This window comes from Anser cygnoides, chromosome 13 (assembly GCF_040182565.1).
Source record: "Anser cygnoides isolate HZ-2024a breed goose chromosome 13, Taihu_goose_T2T_genome, whole genome shotgun sequence".
NCBI lineage: Eukaryota > Metazoa > Chordata > Aves > Anseriformes > Anatidae > Anser > Anser cygnoides.
Genome location: NC_089885.1, coordinates 6,859,787 through 6,878,470, shown reverse-complemented (window position 1 = coordinate 6,878,470; position 18,684 = coordinate 6,859,787). Strand labels below are relative to the sequence as shown.

Below are 18,684 nucleotides of genomic sequence, written 5' to 3'. Positions count from 1 at the left end.
GGAACAGGGCCGGGGGAGCCTGGTCCCTGCAGCTGCTCGAGCTGCTCCTTGCCAGCGCCTGAACGAGCTCTGGGTCCCACCACGCGGGGCTGGAGCCGCTGACGCCCTACGGCCAGACCGGCTCCGGTGCCCTCGCCGGCCCTGTGCACAGCCCGCGGCAGCGAGAGCTGCCCCTCCTCTCCCGCCTGCCCCAACGCGCTACTGACCAAATCTCAAACTCGTTGCGAAAAAAGTGTATTTTTTTGGTTTTACTAATCTATTTTCTAATGCGGTGTGTCGAGTGCTGCCTGCTGGGGCCGTCACGGATGCTGCCTGCACCTGTGGTTCCTGTCTGCTCTGTTCAGGTTCTTGTGAAGGAAGTGGGGGTAGGGTGAGGGTTGGTTTTTCTTTTTCTTTCTTTCTTTTTTCTTTTTTTTTTTTTTTGAAACAATGAAGGAAACTTAATTGGTTTGGAAAATGGCTGAGCTGTAGCCTCTGCCTCTCTCTGTCTGTGCCTCCCAAAGCGGGCTGCCTCCTTCTCCGTCCCCTGGGGCTTTCCAGCCTCTGCATCTCCCACACCCACAGTGTGCTCGAGCCCGCCCTTGTCTTACCTGTGTCCTGCTGTCCCCGACAACAGGGGCCATGGGTTGCAGCAGGAGGCTGTCCTGGGAAGCCGAACTACCTGCAGCTTCACTGGAAGGATGCTGCTCCCCTCCCTGGCTCTCTTCCCCAAGCCTTTGGGGCAGGTAGGAAGCAGGCTGAAGGCCAGAGCACGCCTTTATTGAGATCAAGCGCAAAGGAACAAACTCGGGGCCCAAAGGTCTGGCGCAGCACGGGAGCTGGAGCTGGATGAGTGCAGCCGTGAGAGCTGGGGCCGGATGAGCGCTGCGGTACCACCGAGCCCAGGGGTTTGTTACCCGTGGGCTCCTCTACCGGTGCCTTCCCTGACCAGCTCCTGCTCCCTGGCCCCGGCAGCGCTGCAGCTCCCCTGCCCGGGGGGCAGCCGGTGCTGGGAGGGGGGCACCTGCCTGTCTGCAGGGGGCTGTCCTGCGGGGCCCTGGGGACAGCCTCGTCCACCTCCGGGCAGTGCGGTGCTCGGCCCCGCTCCTCTGCGATCCCCTCTGGAGCAGGCTGCTGAGTGTCAGTTCTCACCCCAGCCTTCCTCCTGAGGCTGGGCTGCTCTCAGGGCTCGGCTGAAGCTCTCCCAGCAGCCTCCCGCTGTCTGCTTTGGCTGTGCAAGGAAGTCGATGGGGGAAGGCGGCACCCTCCCTGCTGCTGGCGGCGTTTCCTCGGTGCCTCTGCTTGCTTGCACCCATCCGCTCAGCAGCGGGCGTGCTCTGTCCGTGCCATCCCTGTCCTTGCAGGCTCCCCTGCGCTCATGTTTGCTCAGCCCAGCCAGCGAGGGCTCCTGGAGGAGCTCCTGAAGCTGTGGACAAAATGGGGCAAGCCTGGGAGGGGCGGCCCAGCCCCGGCTTGCAGACCTGCGGCATCAGATGGGCTCTCCCGCGGTGTCCAGAGCACCCACTGCGTGGGACAGTGAGCGTGGGGCAGTGGTATGAGGCAGCGCAGAACATCCTGGGGCAGCAAACCTCGGGGGCTGAGCCCGCCTGCAGAGCAGGTCCTGCCACGGGGTCCCATCCCTGGGGCTTGCCCGCACCCCGGCAAGCTTCCCCTCCTGTCCACTGCTGGGCCAGAGCCGGCAAAGCGCTTTGGGGGTTCAGGAGGACTCTGCTGGGGACAGGGCCCCCGGCTGCCCCTCAGGGCCTGCCAGCTCGGCCTCCTCCCGGCTGCCGTCAAGGGTCTCGGATCCTTCGAAGCAGCCCGAGTCCCGCGGGATGTCCCCCTTGGGCTCCGAGGGCGAAGGCTGGGCTTCAGAGCTGTCACCTTCCTCTGACTCGCTCGCTGCTGGGGGAGAGAAGACAAAGCATCAGCGGGTGCCCGGGCTGCTCCCCGCCAGCCAGCGTTGGGGACGGCCTGGGACGTCCCCTGCCGCCTGCCCAGCCCTTACTGTCATAATCCAGGAGGAGCTCGGCGGCCGTGAGCAGCTTGGCGCGGTGCTGGGGGTCCGTGATGTTCAGCTCGTTGAGGTGGGTCTCCCGCAGCTCCTTGAAGTCCTCCAGGGTCTGGTAGCCGTTCAGTAGCAGGGTGGAGGTGTGCTCCTGGGGCAGGGGGGGGATGAGACGTCCTCATCTTCCTGCATTGCTCTGCTCCTCGTCACATCCCCTCCCCGCCACTCCTGGGCTGCCCGGGTGCCCCGTGGGTCCCCGTCGCTCACCTGCAGGTTGATGCGCTCCAGCAGCTCGTGGAGCGTCTTGGGCTTGGGCCGCTTGCTCTTGCCCTGGCCCCGGCTCTTGCGGGCAGGGGCCATCTCCTCGGGGATGATGTCCACGTAGATGAACTTGAAGGAGCCCACCTTGTTGTTGAGCAGCCCCGTCCAGGTGCCCACGGGCGGCTTCTCGATGATGCCGATGATGTCCCCTTTCTGGGCCAAAGACGACAGGGGTGTGAAGGAAGGAGCAGGGATGGAGGAGCCACCGCCACACCGCGCTCCCTCGGGGCCGTCCCCAGCCCTGCCAGCCCAGGCTCACCCGCAGCTTCAGTGAGTCCTTGTCGTAGGGGCTCGGCGTGAAGTCTGTGTGGACGCGGGCCCTGCCGCAGAAGGGGCCTGTGTAGGCCGGGCCGCTCTCCTCCAGCCGCAGGCTGTCCCGGTTGTTGGGGCTGGGGCTGGACGCCTCGCTGCCTGCGGAGGGGAGAGGGAAGGGGGGGGTCAGGACAGGGTCCTGGGTGAGGGGCCGGGGGCCGGCTGGGGGCCGTGCTCACCGCTGGACAGCTGGCGGCTGATGGCCGGGTGCGCGTCTTCCTCCATCTCCAGGTAGGACAGGGGCATCTTCTCGTGGCTCGGCTCCTCCGTGCTGCTGGCTGGGGACAGTGGGGACGGGGACCCCTCCTCCTCCGCCTCTGCCTGCCAGGGGGGAGCGGGCTTGGTGCCAGGGAGCAGGGGCTGTGGCCCCGCACCCCTGGGCACCTTGCTCACCTTCCCCTCGGCCAGCGCCTTCACCGCCATCCTGCCCATCTTGCGGTTCATGGTGCGGGAGATGACGGCCCGCCACTTCTTGCCCAGCTTCATCCCGCTGCTCCGTGCCGCCTCCTCGGGGGCAGCGCTGCTGGGCTCATCCTCGGGGATCTGGAGGGGGGAAGGAGCGGGGAGGGCGCGCTGGGGCTGCAGGGCTCCCCGGGGAGCAGGACCCCAAAGCCAGGCACGGTTGGGCCGGTGCTGCTGCTGCAAGCCCCTGAGGCTGCCCCACAGCACCTGGGCTGCCAGTAGGGCTGGTGGCTCGGGGAAGGGGGCTCAGGAAAGGGCTGTGGGTGAGGACGGGCACTCACATTCTCATCCAGATTGAACTCCTTCTCGCTCGCCACAGGGGAGCTGACTTTGGCCTTGGCAAAGTCCTTGAAGCTGCTGGAGCGCTGGAGGGAGAGCTGGGGGCAGATGGAGAGGGGTGAGGGCTCCTCGCGCCTCCTGCATGAGGTCCTCCCCCCTTGCTCCCCAAGATCCTGCATGCATCAGAGGTGCCTGAAGCCCTTCCCAGCCCTAGGCCACAGACCTGCGCCTTCCTCGCCTAGTTCTCCTTTTTGTCAGCTTAACCGAGCATCATTTACTCTTTATTTTTGCTCTGCTCCCAGATCAGTGCCGCTCAGCCCACCAGACCCAGGCAGTTTGAACCCTCTGCGTCTCCTTCGCATCTCCTCGAGCTGAAACCTTCTCACACTGCGGTTGCCACCCCGGCCTCGCTGCGTGGCCGCTCGCCTGGGAGCGTTGCGAGATCGGCCCGCGGCGGGGAGGAGCCGGTGTTGCAAGAGCAGCCGGCACTAGAGCAGTGCTGAGCAAACCGCGAGCTCGGGGGGGGGCACCGGCTGCCCTGCGGGCGCCGTGCCCTCAGGAGCTCCGCAGAAATGGAGCGAGAGGGAAGTGAGAGCAGCGGGTGCGGCCAGGCTGGGCAGGGGATGCCCAGCGGGGGCTTGCCGGGCTCTCCGGGACACCCCTGCTCCAGGGGGATGCTTCACCCAGATTTCCCCCGGCAGCTGCGAGCTTCCCAGAGCGGGGCCTTCCCCCTCCTGGGCACATGGTGGCTGGCAAGAACCGTCTGCCACCGCCGCGGGCCTGGCGGTGCCGTGCCGGTGCCGTGCCGGTGCAGGACTGCTGGAGGAAGCAGCCGACACACGTGACGGGGCTGCAGCCTTGCACTGCCTCGACCGCAGACACCTTGCTGGGAGCTGCGCGCCCGGCAGCCCGCGCGGCACCGCCGTCATCCTCTCCCCGGGCAGGAAATGGCAGCGGTCGCCCACACCACAGGGAGCGGCGGGGTGGGGGAGCCTCTGCCCCCTGGCACAGCCCCGCCGGTCCTGTTGGTACCCCCTGCCGGCACCCACACTAACGTGGGGGTCTGAGCATCCCCGACCCACTGCTGCGGGCACTGCTGCTGCCTGCAGCGCCCCGGGGACGTGATGCTGCCCCCCTGCTGCTGTTTGTGGGCTGGGAGCAGACGGGGGCACTGGGTTGCAGCCGTGTGTCCCAGGGCCAGAGCAGGGCGTGGGCCAGGGCAGCTGCAAGCAAGGACCATGCAAGCAAGGCGACAGCGGCTTTGGTGGCAGGGCCTGGCTGCTGGCACTGCCATCCCCGGGCCCCAAGGGGCTCTGCCCCACGGCCACCCCAGATGCCCAGACCGCATCTCCCCATCCTCCCTGCCCCAGGTCCTGCTGGTGGAGGGTGGGCATCCTGGGCTCTGCGGGGACCCCCAGGGCAGCCTGGTCCGGTGGGCGCTCACCTTCCTGTGGCAGGGCTCCTTGTCGCTGGCGTTGGAGGGCTTGCGGCGCAGCATGGTGCTGGGGCCCCGGGGCAGAGCGCAGCGCTGGAGCAGCGCCTGGCAGGGCACGTACCGAGGCGCCGGCACCGAGGCCGGGAAGCGCACAGGAAGCCAGCGGTCACATGAGAGGTGCTTGCAGCGGCGCAGCTCGGGGCTTGCTAGCTGGGCCAGGAGGAAGGAAGACCTCCTCGAAGTGTCTGCCCTGCCCAGGGCCCCCGGGAGGGGTGCCAGCCTCATGTCGTGGTGCCTGCCACCAGTGCTGCTGATGGGCTCGGTGTCCCCCCTGGGCAGAAGAGGAGGGTCCCCTGCCTGTCTGCCGTGCCCTCTCCCCGTGCCCCTTCGTCCTCCTTGGCCAACCCCTTCATGGGACGCTGGGGCTGGGATGTCCCCTGCATCCCCAGGTCTTCCCTGCGCTGCAGAGGGGCAATTGGCCCCAGGTGGGACGGGCACACCGGCACCCTGCCCTGGCACACCAGCGCCTCACGCCCCCGTCGGTGTTGACACTGTTTAATTGCAAGGATGAAAATAAAAAAAAAAAAAAGGCAAAACAAGGAAGTGAGCGGTGGTGAGAAGAAGCTGCCTCGGCAGGGGAGGAGTCAGGATCAGGCCTGCAGCTCAGCGAGCAGCATGGAGACGAGCGAGCTGATGGCCAGCGTGCCCAGCGTGGCGGCGGCGGTGGTGCCAGTGCTGGCCAGCGGGAAGGGCTCTGTGTTCCTCTGCAGCCAGCGGTACTCCTCCTCCAGCTGCTGCCGCTGCAGCTCCGGCCCCACGCGTGCCCGGATGGTCTCGTAGTAGGCGTTCAGGTACTTTATCTGCAGCCGGGTATCATAGGCAGCTGCAGAGGACCGTCCTGGTGGTCCCAGCCCATTCACCCGCCCCAGCCCTGTCCCCAGGCCCCTCTGCACCTCTCTGTCCACGTGTCCATCCCTGCCTCAGCCCCGTTTGCCCACCCTGGCTCCGTTTGCCCTGGTTTCCCATTCACCCACTCCCAGTGCCCTGTACCTGCTCCTGCGACAGGAGGCTGACGTCGATGAGGTTGCGGTCGTAGGGCACCAGCGACACCACCTCGAAGGTCAGGAAGGGCTCCTCCCCGGTCGGGTGCTGCTGGGGGAAGGCTGTGAGGTGGGTGCCCCCCACTCCTTGCCTGGCGCAGCCCCCCCGGCACTGCCTGTCTAGTGATGGGAGCAGGGGAGGGGCCCGTGCCACCTCATCCCCTGCCACCCCTGCACTGTGCCCAAGCCCCCCCGCCCTCCCCTGTGCCCCCCAGCCTGATGCAGAGCCCTGGGAAGGAAGGTTGGTCTGGGGAGAGGAGGCAGCTCCAGGCTCCTCGGGCAGCTGCGTGAGCAGGGACAGCGTTACCTTGGTCTGCGCCTCCACCACGAGGGCGATGTCCTCGATGCGGATCCCAAACTCTCCATCCCGGTAGTAGCCGGGCTCTGAGGACAGGAGCAGTGCCCAGCAAGTCCCACGCCCCAGCAGCCCCCCCAGCCCATCCCCGCCTGTGGAGAGCCCTGGACTGGCTCCCCAGCGGGGCAGAAAGTTGGGGACCCACTTCCTTGGCACAGCCCCGTGACACCAGGGCCATCCCCTAGAGCCTGAGGCTGGCAGGACCCGCGCCGGGTGCACCTACCGATGGACGTGAACATGCCCGCAGTCAGCGGCACGTTGTTGGACTGGAAACCCACGGGCCCTGTGGGGGACACCGGGTGGGTTACGGGAAGGGGGAGACACACTCAGGGGGTGCCTGCCCGCAGCGAGCGGCAGCGCTGGGCTGTGACAAGCCCCCTGTGAGCCCTGTCCCTGTGTCCCGGAGCTGGGCCCCAGCACCTACACTCATGGACCGAGAGGAAGTTGCCGATGCCGTGGCCGGTCCCGTGGCCGTAGTTGAGCCCCACGTCCCAGAGCGCCCGGCGGGCGAAGGACTCCACGTTTCTCCCTGGAGGATGAGGACATGGGATGGGGCTGGAGAGCGGTGAGGGCACCCCCTGCCCTGCTCCCCCCGTGCCAGACGTGGCACCCACCGGCCGTGTTGGGCGGGAAGACGAGGCGGGAGAGGTCAATGTTGCCCATCAGCACGCGGGTGTAGGCTTCCTAAGAGCGGCACGGGGGTGCTGAGCATGGTGCTGCACGGATGTCCCCGTGCTCCCCCCCCCAGCACATCCAGCCTCAGCCTCTGGCAACAGCCCCAGCTCCACGGCTGGGATGGCCCCACGGTGCCAGCACCTTCTGGAGTGGGGTCGGGGTGCCCCAGTGCATGGTCCGCGTGATGTCTGTGGTGCCATCCCTGCAAAGGGGGACATGAGCAGGGGCCCTGACTTCTGCAGGGCTGGGCGCAGCCACGATAGGGGCACGGTGGGACGGGGTGGGATACGCACAGGTACTGCCCGCCGGTGTCCGACAGGTACATCTCATCCACCGACAGCGTCCGTTTGCTGGTGTTGGATGGGCTGGGGATGGGAGGGGGGTGAGAGCCCCCGCCATGGTACCCGGGACGCCCCGGCAGCTCCGCATCCCCAGCCCCTGACCCCACACCTGTAGTGGGCGAGCGCTGCGTTGAGCCCGCTGGCGGAGATGGACTCGAAGCTGGGCCCGTGGCTGTGCTGCTGGGCCCTGGAAGGCAGCGGGGGGGGGAGATGCCAGGGGGTCCCTGCCACCCTGTGCTGGCACCCCCTGGGTGCAGCGGCGGGTGGGCGGCACTGACCGTCGGAGGGCATCGATGTGGCGGGCACCCAAAAACTCATCCACCTGCCCCTGCGGCACCATCTTCTCCAACCACAGCAGGTACTGGATGACAGCCACCGCGTCCCGAACCTGGGCACAGCCCATTGGCATCGGGCGGGAGCGTGGGGGGGGGAACAGCACCCAAAGGAGCCCCCCCTCACCCCCCTTCTGCTGCTGGGTGAGGAGATGGGGACAGCCCTTACGTGAGCAGCTCGCAACAGCTCCTGCTCCTTGTTGTTCTTCACAGCCTTGGCCAGCATCACCGGGGAGTAGCTGTCCTCCAGCAGCTTCTCCTGCGAAGGAGACGGTGGGGCATGGCCACCCACCCCCCGCCCCCAGCCCCAGCAGCCGGCCTCCGGGGAGGCCGCGGCCACGGGCGGTGCAGCCTCACCTGGGGAACGACGCCGTAGAGGCCGTAGGTGGTGTACTCGGTGCCGAGCCAGACCGTGACGTTGCCCTGGGCGTAGCGCTGGAGGTGGGCACGCGCCTGGCTGTAGTTCCGCAGCTCCACGCAGAGCGGCCCGGGGCAGTCAGCCCGCAGCGACTGCCGTGCCTCTGCCGTCAGGCGCACCTCGTCCACGAACAGGCTGGGGGCAGGACGTGGGCTGGCTCCCCTGGCCCCCCCCGGCCCGGCCATGGGGGCACAGCAGTGGAGGGGAAGGGGCTGGGGGCTTGTGCTGGGAGGGGGGGGGGGGGCTGGACCCCGGGGTTTTATCGGGAGGGATGAGGCTGGAGCTGAGGCTGTGCTGGGAGGGACGGGGCCAGGCTTGGGAACAATGTGGGGCTTGGAGAGGGGGGTGCAACGGGGCTGGACACAGTGGGGTGCGCCAGGCGTTGGGGAAGGGTTGAAGGGGGGCTTCATGGCAGAAGGGAAGAGGGTCGGGGCAGGGCCCTGGCAGTGGCCCGTCCCCACAGGTAGGTGCTGCCCACCTTATGTTGGTGCTGGTCAGGAGCGTGTAGGAGTAGAAGACAGGGTTGTAGGGGATGTCATCTCCACGGAGGTTGAAGAGCCCTGCCGGGGGAGGGAGGCATCAGAACCCGTGTCCACCAGTGGCCCCGCTGCCCCAGCTCTCAGGGTGCCGCAGCCCTGGCACCGACGGCAGCACCGCCGTGGCTACTCACAGGCGGTCTCCTCCAGCCCCGAGAGCAGCACGGCCGTGGGCCTCCGGGTGTGCTCCGCCATCTGCTGCCGGATCCCGGCCACCTTCTCCTGCCAGCTGCTCCCTGGGAGGGGGGAGAGCCAGCGGCTCAGCTTGGACCCCCCACCCCGAGGCCAGGGGGTTTGGGTGGGGGCAGGCGTACCTGTGAACTCTGCCGGGAGGCTGTAGATCTCGCTGGAGGCCGGAGGGGGTCTCTGGTCCCCCCACACTTGGTCCACGAGGTTGGTCTCCATGGGCAGCAAGGCCCTGCCGGAGCCCTGTAGAGCCTGGCTGTAGCTGTTCCAGGTGTCTGAAGGGGAAAAGCAGCCCATGGGGGGGGGACATGCAGCAAAGACCTCCCTCACCACACCCAGGGGCCACTCGTGCACCCCATCAAGCAGGGCCCCCCCCGTGCCGACCAACCGTACCGATGGAGAAGAGGAAGGGGTCCAGGCTGACATTGCCCCCTGCAGGAACCGACTCCAGGATCCACTGCCCAATGTACTGGATCCATGCTGCAAGAGAGAGAGGCAGGTGGCGGGGGCCCAGGAGCGGGGACCCCCCCAGCCCCCCCGCCCTGCCCGCACTGACTTGTCCTCTGCAGCTCCCAGTTGCAGTCCAGCTGCCGCTCTGCCTGTGTCCAGTAGCGGCTGTCGGTCCACAGGGCCGCCCTATCCTGTGTCACCACGACGGTGCCTGGGGTGGCAGCGGGGACTCAGGCATCGCCTCTCCCCCTGCCAGGCTCCCCCAGGTCCTGCAGATGCCCCCGGGGACCCCCCAGGGTGGGAAGCCCAGCGGCCGCGGGCAGGTCCCCGCGGTGGCGAGGATGCTCTCACCCGCAGAGCCGGTGAAGCCGGTCAGCCAGCCCAGACGGGAATCCCGCTCGGCGATGTACTCGCTCTGGAGACGAGGATGGAGCCATGAGAAGCGGCTGGGGGTGCTGTCCCGCAGCCTGGGGCACGGGGGGGCTGCCCCCTTACCATGTGGGCGTCCGTGGAGGGCACGATGTAGGCGTGGGTGCTGTGGGCGCGCATGGCATCCCGCAGAGCGGCGAGCCGCGCCGTGGTGTTGGTGGCCGTGGGGGGCAGGTACTGGTGGCACAAGGAGGGAGACAAGGGTTTGGGGGGGGGGGGAGCCCTGCATGGGGCTCCCCGGGGGGGGGGGGGGGGGGGGGGGGCGCCGTGCACAGCAGGGGGGACTCACCGGTGGGTTCACAGAGCAGTCCCGAATGTCGGTCCTGGGGGATGCGGCCTGCTGCGAGCGTCCTGGGGTGCAGGCTGGGGTGCAGGGGGAGGCCAGAGCCTCAGCAGGGGCTCCAGCTCCTGGTCAGCCCCAGGCAGAGGCACATGCCCCTGGCATGCCTTGGGGAAGGGACCCCTGGGCACAGCGGGATGTCCACGAAGGGCAAGGTGGGATGGCCACGATGGGCACAGCAGGATGGTCACAAGGCACAGGTGAGGCATTGGGGAGCAGGCAGGAGCCAGCCCCGTGCTGAGCATCCCTGGGGCTGGGACCTGTCTGGGAGCCAGGGGTGTGCCCTGGGGCTGGAGCAGCAGAACAGCCCCCCAAGGGAAAACCCACCCATGCTTCACCCCCACCAGGCAAGCAAAACACTGAGGTGCACCATGCTGGGGCTGGATGGGAGTCCCTGGATCTGGTCCCCGCCCCCGCCCAGCCCTGCCACGGGGACGTCTCCCACATACCCTGGAGAAGGAGCAGCCAGGCTGCGATCCACCGGGAGGGCTGCATGGCTGCTCGGCAGTCCCCGAGCTGCTGGCAGAGGAAGGGACGTTTCGGCAGTGCCGGGGGTGACAGGTCCCTCCTCCTGCGCCTTTGCCCCAGGGGCGGAGGGATGCTGGATGACAGAGCCAAGGCCCCCGAGCAAATATGGGGGGGTCGTTGCCCTATTCACTGAGTGCTTCTCCCTTCTAGATAACCAGATAACAGTAAACAGCCAAATGCGCACAAAGTCCAAAGATCCTCCTGGAAGCAGAGGCGGAGCTGTGCCAGCTCAGCCTGGCAGGTCCCAGCTGCCCGGGGTGCTAACCTAGCACGAAGAGCTCTGTGGGGTGCCGTGTCCCCTGTGCCCCCGGGAAACCCCTTGTCCAGAAATACCCCCTGGGGGAGAGGCTGTCCCGTGGAGCGGGGTTGCGGGCATGGCACCGTCCTCGCCCGGCTCAGCGAAACGTCAGCGCTCGTCGGGTTGCGCCGAGATGGGGATGCGGTGAGGGCATCCAGGGTGCTGTGCTATGGCAAAGGGGCTGGGGGGCTGAGCTGAGCTCCTGAAACTCTCCCCAGTATGTGCGTAAGAGTTTCTGGGCAAGCAGAAATATGTGCAGGGCCTTGAGTGTAAGCACATAATGCCTTCAGCACTAGTGAGAGTGCGCGGTCTGGCTAATGGAGTAACAAGAATAATAAATTCAGCTCCCATTAGTGTGCCGGGTTTGAAACGCTGGCCAAGGAGACAAAAGGAATATTTTAGCATCCTGACAAGATAGGAGGCACATTTGGCAGCAGCGTACGGAGGGAGGGAGCGTGCTGGAGGTGAGCAGGTTGGGCTACCCCATGCAGGCAGGACACCAAACCATGCGCACGGCCTGGGGACCAGCGCCTGCACCCGAGGGCGGTGCCGGCTGGGCTGTGCCCTTCGTCCCTCCGAGCCTGTGTGCTCGGGACCGCCGTGGTCTCCACCTTGCAAAAAGAGCTGATGCGAGGCATAACGAGCCTCGAGCCCGGGGCCTGCCACGTTTATGGCGCACGTATTTCCTCCGGCTGGTTTTATGACCGCTCCGCCGCTGCCGAAGAGAAAGCCCGGCTGCAGCGGTGCCCATCCGAGGGTGGTGGGGGGAGATGTGCAGTGCCAGCCCCCTCCAGTGCCGTGGCAGCAGGACCTCGTGCTGCAGGATGCAAGCTGCTGGAAGTCCGGTAGGTCCTACGGTAAACAAACTGATGCTTTACAAGCAAACCTCCCTGAGAAGACACCAGCTGGGCAGCGGGCTCGGCGTCCCTGCGGGCCCCGTGCGATGGGCAGGGGGGGCTCTGCCGGCTGGCCCCTGTCCCGGGGCACCTCCCACGCGAGTTCTTGCCCCCTGCCCCGGCCCCCCCCCCCCGTGCCACCCCCCGCAGCAGGCAGGGATGCTGCGCCCCCGGCCGTGCCGCTGGGGTGCTGCCGGCCACGAGGTGGCACCACGACCCCGCCGCGGGGCCCCGTGTCCCCGTGTCCCCTGCCCCAGCCCCTGCGGAGCCCGGCGGGGAGCGGGGGGGCAGCAGCAGGAGCCGGGGGCATCGCCCCCGTGCCTGCAGCCACGCCGAGACCGGGCGCGGTCGTGTCACGGGTGGGTCCGTGGGTCCCCCGCTCCTGCCTGGGCCGGGGTCACCTCCCCGGGGCCCCCCTTTGGGTTCTCCTTGGGCTGGGGCAGCGGAGGGGGCATGCGGGGGGGGTCCGTGCCCCGGAGCTCCGAGCAGGGGCAGGACAGGGCCGGGTGGGGGACAGGGGACAGCAGCGACACCGAGGCTGCCCGCAGTCGTTACGGGCACGAAAAGTTTCTCGAGGATGCGTCACGCAGGTTGTCACGGCGACCATCAGGCAGCGCTTTGCTTCCATCCTGGTAATTAGCGAACCGCGCTAATCACCGCATCACCGAATCACCGAATCATCCAGGTTATAAGAGACCTCCAAATCATCCAGTCCAACCTCTAACCTAACAAGTCCTCCGCTAAACCACATCACCAAGCTCTACATCTGCTGCGCATCCTCCCCCAGCTCCGGCCGCCCCCTTGGGGACCCCCCAAGGCGCTCACCGGGGGCCGCCGCGAGCTGGGCAGCGTCAACCGGACGAGGCTCATCCACCGCCGCGCGTCCGGTGGGGCCCGTCCCTCCCGCGGGAGGTTTCCTCGAAGACGGGGCCGGAGGAAGGCTTGGGGGAGACATCCTCCCTTTGTGGGCTATTGTTAGCCTTCCGCCACCTGCGGGGCCGCGGCGTGACTCAGGCCGGGGTGATGCGCCCGAGCAAACAGGACGCGCGCGGGGCGGGAGGGAGCCCACTGCGGCCCCAGGAATGCGGAAGCAAGGGCGCTAGGTATTCTGATATCCAGAGAAAATCCCCCCCGTGACGGAGAGGCTGGGAGCCCCTGCCTGATGGACACGACGCGGGGGGACACGGGGGTCGCCACCCTGTCGCCAAGGCACCCCCAGCTCCTGCCTGCGTGGGTGTCTCGGCTTCCACTATGTGGGTACCTACAGGAGCTGTCGCATCACGGCTGTGGGGACCCCCCTGTGGGGCGTGGAGCTCTGACTTCCCTTTGTCCATCTGCGGATCCCCACTCGTGTCCTGGCTGTGCCTCAGTCGTTACCGCTTTGGTGACCTTACGGAGGCAGTTTTGGGGTGCCTTGTGTGGGTGTCTTGCACCTCTGCTGCCCTGGTCTGCACGGAAGCGTTGAGGTCGGAAGGGACCTCTCCAGGTCACCTGGTCCAAGCCCCTGCTCAGGCAGGGACACCCAGAGCAGGTCGCCCAGGACCACTTTCCACCTGCTTTTAAATCTTGCCGAAGGAGGGAGACTCCGTAGCCTCTCTGGTCGCCCTCACAGTAAAATGGGGTTCCTGAAGGTCAGACATAACATGCCGTGTTCCAGTTTTTGCCTATTGCCTCTTGTCCTGTTGTTGCAATCATCATCTTCAGAAGAGCCTGTCTCTGTCCTCTCTGCACTCTCCTTTCAGGTCTTTATAGACTTCGGTAAGATTTCCACGCGTTCCACACTCCACACATGCAACCCCTGGTCCCGCCTGGGCCTTCTCTTCTCTACGTGGAAGGGTCCCAGCTCGCTCAGCCTTTTGCCACGGGAGAGATACTCCAGGCCCCGAGTCATCTCTCTGGCCCTTCGTCAGACCCTGTCCTGTGTATGTGTGTCTGTGTTGCCCTTGTACTGAGGAGCCCTGAGCTGGGCATGGTGCTTCAGGTGTGGCCTCACCTGCGCTGAGCTGGGGGGAGGGCTCACCTTCCTCCACCTGCTGCCATGCCTGCTGCAGCCCAGGACACTGCCGGTCTTCTTTGCAGCAAGGGCACAGCCATGGAATGAGAGAATCACAGGCTCACAGAACGGTTCAGGTTGGCAGGGGCCTCAAAGCCCACCCAGTTCCAACCCCCTGCCGTGGGCAGGGACCCCTCCCACCAGCCCAGGATGCCCAGAGCCCCAACCAACCTGGCCTTGACCATCTCCAGGGATGGGGCATCCACAGCTCCTCTGTGCAGCCTGTTCAGTGCCTCACTGCCCTCACAGTGAAGAATTTCTTCCTTATACCCAATATAAACCTACCCTCTTTTAGTTTAAAGCCATTACCTTGTCCTATCACTACACAGTCCCTCACAGGGAGCCCCTCCTCAGCCTTCTTTGTGCTGGGGCCCCAGAGCTGAGCGCAGGGCTCCAGGTGGGGTCTGACGAGAGCAGAGCAGAGGGGGACAATCCCCTCCCTCAGCCTGCTGGCAACGCTGCTGTTGGTGCAGCCCAGCACACGGTTGGCTTTCTGGGCTGCAAGTGCACATTGTTGGCTTGTGTCGAGCTTCTCATCCACCAACACCCCCAGGTCCTTCTCCTCGGGGCTGCTCTCCATCCATTCCCCGCCCAGCCTGTGTTTGTGCTTGGGATTGCCCCGGCCCAGCTGCGGGACCTTGTGCTTGGTCTCATGAGGTTGGCACAGCCCCACCTCTCAGGCCTGCCCAGGTCCCTCTGGGTGGCATCCCTTCCCTCCTGCGTACTGACCGCACCACACAGCTCGGTGCTGTTTGCAAACAGGGTGCACTTGATCCCACTCTCTGTGCCACCGACAAAGATGCTAAACAGTGCTGGTCCCAGCACTGGCCCCCGAGGAACACCGCTTGTCACGGATCTCCACCTGGGCACTGAGCCGCTGACCGCAGCTCTTGGAGTGCAACCATCCAGCCAGTTCCTCACCCACCGAGTGGTCCTTCCATCACACCCATTTCTCCCCAGTTTAGAGACAAGGATACCATGGGGGACAGCATCAAGTGCCTTACACAAGTCCAGGTAGATGATGTCAGTTGTTCCTCCCCTATCCACCAGTGCTGTAACCCCATTGTAGAAGGCCCCCAGATTTTTCAGGCACGATCTGCCCTTAGTGAAGCCCTGTTCGCTGTCACCAGTCACCTCCTTATTTTCCACGGGCCTTAGCACAGTTTCCAGGAGGATCTGCTCCGTGGTCTTGCTGGGCACAGAGGTGAGACCGCCTGGCCTGTAGTTCCCCAGGTCTTCCCTTTTTCCCCTCTTAAAAACGGGGGCTACGTTTCCCCTCTTCCAGTCAGAGGGAACTTCACCGGACTCAAATATGACGGAGAGAGGCTTAGCAGCTACACCCACCGGCTCCCTCGGGACCCGCGGATGCATCCCATCGGCTCCCCCGGCCTTGTGCCCGCAGCCGGCGCGCTCAGCCCGCAGCCCCCCGGCCCCAGCCGGCTGCCCGGCGCGTCCCGGGGGGTACCGGGGCTCTGCATCCCCGGAGCGGCACCGGGAGGGCCGGGGCCAGGACGGCACCCCGGAGGGGGGGGGGGGGTTGCCCCAAGCCGGGGGGTCCCGCCTCCCCACGAACAGCCTGCGAGGGACCGCGGGGGGGGGGTCCCGGGGGGGCTCGGCCGCCGCGGGCGGAGGGGGCGGAGCGGGGCGGGCGGCGGAGCCCCCCCGGGGCGGGCGTGCGGCGGGGCCGGGCCGGGCTCTCGCCGCCTACAAATGCGGCGATCCCGGAGCGGGGCCGCCACCGCCGCCGCCGCCGCCTCCGCCGCTTCCCCCCCCCGCCGCCGCCGCCGCCGCCGCCCCGAGCCCGGCGGAGCCGCGCACCCCGCGCCCGGCGGAGCATGGCGGAGCGGCGCCGGCTGCTGGCGCTGCTGCTGCTGCTGCTGCTGCTGCTCTGCCTCGCCCTGGCCGCCGCCGCGGGTGAGTGCGGCGCGGGGGAGCGGGGCCCGCTGCGGGGCGGAGCGGCCGGGGGCGGCCGGGGGCGGCCGGGGGCTGGCAGGGAGCCGGCGGCCCCCCGGGGGGAGGACAAAGCCCTTTTCAGGGCGGCAACAAACCCCGCTCTGTCCGCCCCGGGGCGGCGGGGCCGGGCGACGGCCCGCGGAGGTCCCCGGGAGGCGGCCGTGCCACGGGGTGCCGGGGTCCCGTCGGGCGGGCGGCGGGCGCGGCGGCGGCCGTGCGAGCCGGGGGTCGCAGCCCCCGAGCCCCCAGGTGCCGGCCGAGGTCCGCTGCGGCGGGGACCGGGCAGGCGGGGAGGGGGCCGCGGGGCGCCGGGGAGCCGGGGGGGCTTTGGGATGGGCAGGGGGGGAGCCGGGGAGCCGAGCCGGGGAGCCGGGGCCGTGCCGTGCCCTTGGCAGCGGCCGCGCTCCGTGCAGGTGGCCCGGCCGCCCCGGTGCAGGAAGCACTCGGCTGGCGAACGGCTTCTGCCGGGGGCAATTCAGGAAACGGTGCCGCCCGGCCCTGCCCGCTTTGGGCCGAGCGCCGCAGCATCCCCATCCCTCGTGCAGGTTGGGGCGGGGGGGGGGACACAGGGCTAACGCTCTTCTTGCCGTCCCAGGGCCGGTGCCGGATGGGACGGGTCCGGAGCAGGGCCGCATCCGAACCCTGGTGCGGCCGCGGGGTGCGCGGCGCGGGGCCGGGCAGCGGGCGGGCGGGTGGCGGAGGCTCCGCCGGCCCCGGCCCCGGCTGTCCCACAAGGGCCCCATGCCCTTCTGACCCAGGTGAGTGGCGGTGGGGCTCGGGGGGGGACGCGCACGGTGCTGCCGGGCTGGGGCTCATCGCACCGCACTTCGCTCTTGTTGCAGGGTCGCCACCAGCCCTCCAGGGACGCGCGCCCCGCTGCCAGCCCCGCTGCCTAGCCCGGTCTGCTCGGCCCTGAGCCCCGCGCGTGGGGTCCCACCCGCGAGCCCCGGGCTGGCGTCACCTCCACCGCCGTGGCTGGTCCCCGGGCCGTGTCCCGTGGGTACCGCCGCGTCCCCTCGCCGCCTCGCGGGCAGCTCACGGCGGAGCTGGGGCGCTGCCCCCGTGCCCCGTTCCCGGCTCGCCGGGTCTGGGGGCTTTGCGCAAAGCACTTTGTCGGGCGGAGGAGCTCCCCGCGGCCCCGCAGGAGCCCTGCCCCGTCCCTGTCGCCCACCTGCCCCGGCAGCGTGGCTGGGGAGGGTCTATTTATTCTCGTGGTGCTAACCCCGCGTGAGCTGCCCTCCCCTCCCTGGCGGCAGAGCCACCTCTGCGGGACCCCCGGGGTGTGGGGTGCCCACCCGTGGGGTGCCTGTGGGGGGTCTCTGCGTGAAGCACTAATGTATGCCAAAGGAGGGCCTTAGTCGTGGTGCCGGGCCCTGTCGGTCACCGTGTCTCTCGTGTCTGTAAAGATTTGTTCTGTGTAAATACGTCTTTATAATAAAGAGCTATGATGACAATAAACACTTGTTTTTGGCGCGGTGGCGGCTGGGTGGCTGGACCAGGGGTTGGGACAAGATCTGCAGCCCTTGGGGCCGTGGAGAGATGCTTGGTGCCCTGCGAGGGGGACAACCTGTCCCGTCCCGGTCTCAGTCCCCGTCCCTCCGGGTGCTGATGGCGTACCCGATGCTGCAACGGCAGCCGGGGCTGGGGCTTGTGCATCTCACCAGCCGAAAGCGGTTTCTCGTTGCCGTGGTTACTGGCGATCGGTGCCGGGTGGGTGCAGCACCCAGCGCGGGGAGAGGGGCCTCAGCCTGTGCCCGGCCCTGGGGGGGCACGGGGCGATGGGACAGGACGGGACGGGCACTGCTGCAGCTGCTGGAGCTGCCCGGGTTCTGTGAGACCATGTCCTGGGCACCTTTGGCTCTTGTGCCGTCATGCCCTGGGGCTGCCGGACCTGCCCTCCCCCAGCCTAACACCACCAGCCCCGCTGGCCACAGGGGAGCAGCTGTGGGTGCCTGGCCTCTGGCACCCCCCTCCCTGGCATCCTCGTCCCCAGCATCCCCCTCCCTGGCATCCCTGTCCCTGGCATTCCTATCTCTAGTGTCCTTATTCCTGGTGTCTCTATTCCTGGCGTCCCTGTCCCTGTCATCCCTGTCTCTGGTGTCTCTATTCCTGGCATCCCTGTCCCTGGCATCTCTGTCCCTGTTGTCTCTATTCCTGACATCCCTGTCCCTGGAGTCCCTGTCCCTGGTGTCCCAATTCCTGGTGTCCTCCTCTCTGGTGTCCCCATCCCCACGGGCCCCGGCAGGCGAGCAGCTGCAGGCACCTGGTCCCTGGCATCCCCATCCCTGGTGTCCCGGTTCCCTGCATGCTCATTCCTGCTCTCTCTGTCCCTGTTTTCCCCCTCCCTGGTCCCTCACATGCCCGTGGAGAGGGGCAGCGGCTTAGGGCTGAGGGGGTCTTGCATGTGGATCGGCGGCTGAGCCCTGCAAAGGGATGGGACCCCTCCTGTCTCCCCCAACCCCCCAGAGCGGTGCTGGGCTCCTCGAGCTGCTGGGGCACGGGAGCCCCAGGAAAATGAGGGCCGGGGGCACCATGTTGGGGGGTCCCGCAGGCAGGGGCAGGGGCGTCAGCACTGGTGGGGAGGGGGTTAACGGGGCCACGGAGGGGCGGAAAGGCTGCAGCTGCGGGGCTGGGAGCAGGGGCCCGGGGGAAGCGGGGCTGGGTCCAGCTGGCCTCCATGAGCTCATCCTTGGGGAGCGGGAGGGATGCGCTCCCCGGCCACGCGCCAGCGCGCTCCCGCCCGGCCGCACGCCTGCGCCCGCCCCGTGCATCCCGTGCGGGCCCTGCTGGGTTTTCCCCTCCCGCGGGCCGGGGGCTGCCATGCCACCGGGTGCCGCGATGGGGGAGAGGCAGGATGCGGTGCCCTGGCCGCAGCCCAACCGCCCCAACCCTGCTGGCCCCATCTCTGCCCTGGAAGGGGGAGGCCGGGGAGGTCCCCCCGGTTGGGCTGTGGCCAGCCGGTGCCGGAGGAAAAGGCTCCTGGGCCGGGAAAGCGAAG

The 18,684-nt window shown here is 67.9% G+C and overlaps 3 protein-coding genes across 4 annotated transcripts; 1 reads left to right on the top strand and 2 right to left on the bottom strand.

Moving 5' to 3' along the window:
• Nucleotides 1–738: 738 nt before the first annotated feature.
• Nucleotides 739–5,108, bottom strand: SASH3 (SAM and SH3 domain containing 3). Of its 2 annotated transcripts, none has more exons than XM_013183786.3 (8): nucleotides 4,806–5,108; nucleotides 3,364–3,459; nucleotides 3,014–3,163; nucleotides 2,800–2,941; nucleotides 2,568–2,719; nucleotides 2,255–2,461; nucleotides 1,988–2,138; nucleotides 739–1,881 (listed from the first exon to the last, which is right to left on the bottom strand). In XM_013183786.3, the coding sequence occupies exons 1-8, from the start codon at nucleotides 5,079–5,081 to the stop codon at nucleotides 1,697–1,699; spliced, it is 1,359 nt and encodes a 452-aa protein (XP_013039240.3). In that variant the 5' UTR covers nucleotides 5,082–5,108; the 3' UTR covers nucleotides 739–1,696. The 2 variants fall into 2 exon arrangements, with proteins under 2 accessions (XP_013039240.3, XP_013039239.3); XM_013183785.3 differs by having other exon boundaries at nucleotides 739–1,884; nucleotides 4,806–5,106.
• An 87-nt stretch (nucleotides 5,109–5,195) lies between these two features.
• XPNPEP2 (X-prolyl aminopeptidase 2) lies at nucleotides 5,196–10,539 on the bottom strand. Its single transcript, XM_048079002.2, has 21 exons — nucleotides 10,408–10,539; nucleotides 9,908–9,981; nucleotides 9,685–9,795; nucleotides 9,541–9,604; nucleotides 9,296–9,400; nucleotides 9,133–9,219; nucleotides 8,868–9,014; nucleotides 8,688–8,789; nucleotides 8,496–8,577; nucleotides 7,957–8,152; nucleotides 7,769–7,858; nucleotides 7,546–7,655; nucleotides 7,377–7,454; nucleotides 7,220–7,291; nucleotides 7,068–7,128; nucleotides 6,866–6,935; nucleotides 6,676–6,780; nucleotides 6,475–6,534; nucleotides 6,204–6,280; nucleotides 5,847–5,945; nucleotides 5,196–5,656 (listed from the first exon to the last, which is right to left on the bottom strand). Exons 1-21 carry the CDS (start codon nucleotides 10,451–10,453, stop codon nucleotides 5,447–5,449), a joined length of 2,046 nt encoding a protein of 681 aa, XP_047934959.2. The 5' UTR covers nucleotides 10,454–10,539; the 3' UTR covers nucleotides 5,196–5,446.
• A 4,930-nt stretch (nucleotides 10,540–15,469) lies between these two features.
• On the top strand, nucleotides 15,470–17,157 carry APLN (apelin). The gene is made up of 3 exons (XM_067005352.1): nucleotides 15,470–15,647; nucleotides 16,282–16,444; nucleotides 16,529–17,157. The coding sequence occupies exons 1-2, from the start codon at nucleotides 15,569–15,571 to the stop codon at nucleotides 16,437–16,439; spliced, it is 237 nt and encodes a 78-aa protein (XP_066861453.1). The 5' UTR covers nucleotides 15,470–15,568; the 3' UTR covers nucleotides 16,440–16,444; nucleotides 16,529–17,157.
• Nucleotides 17,158–18,684: the final 1,527 nt, after the last annotated feature.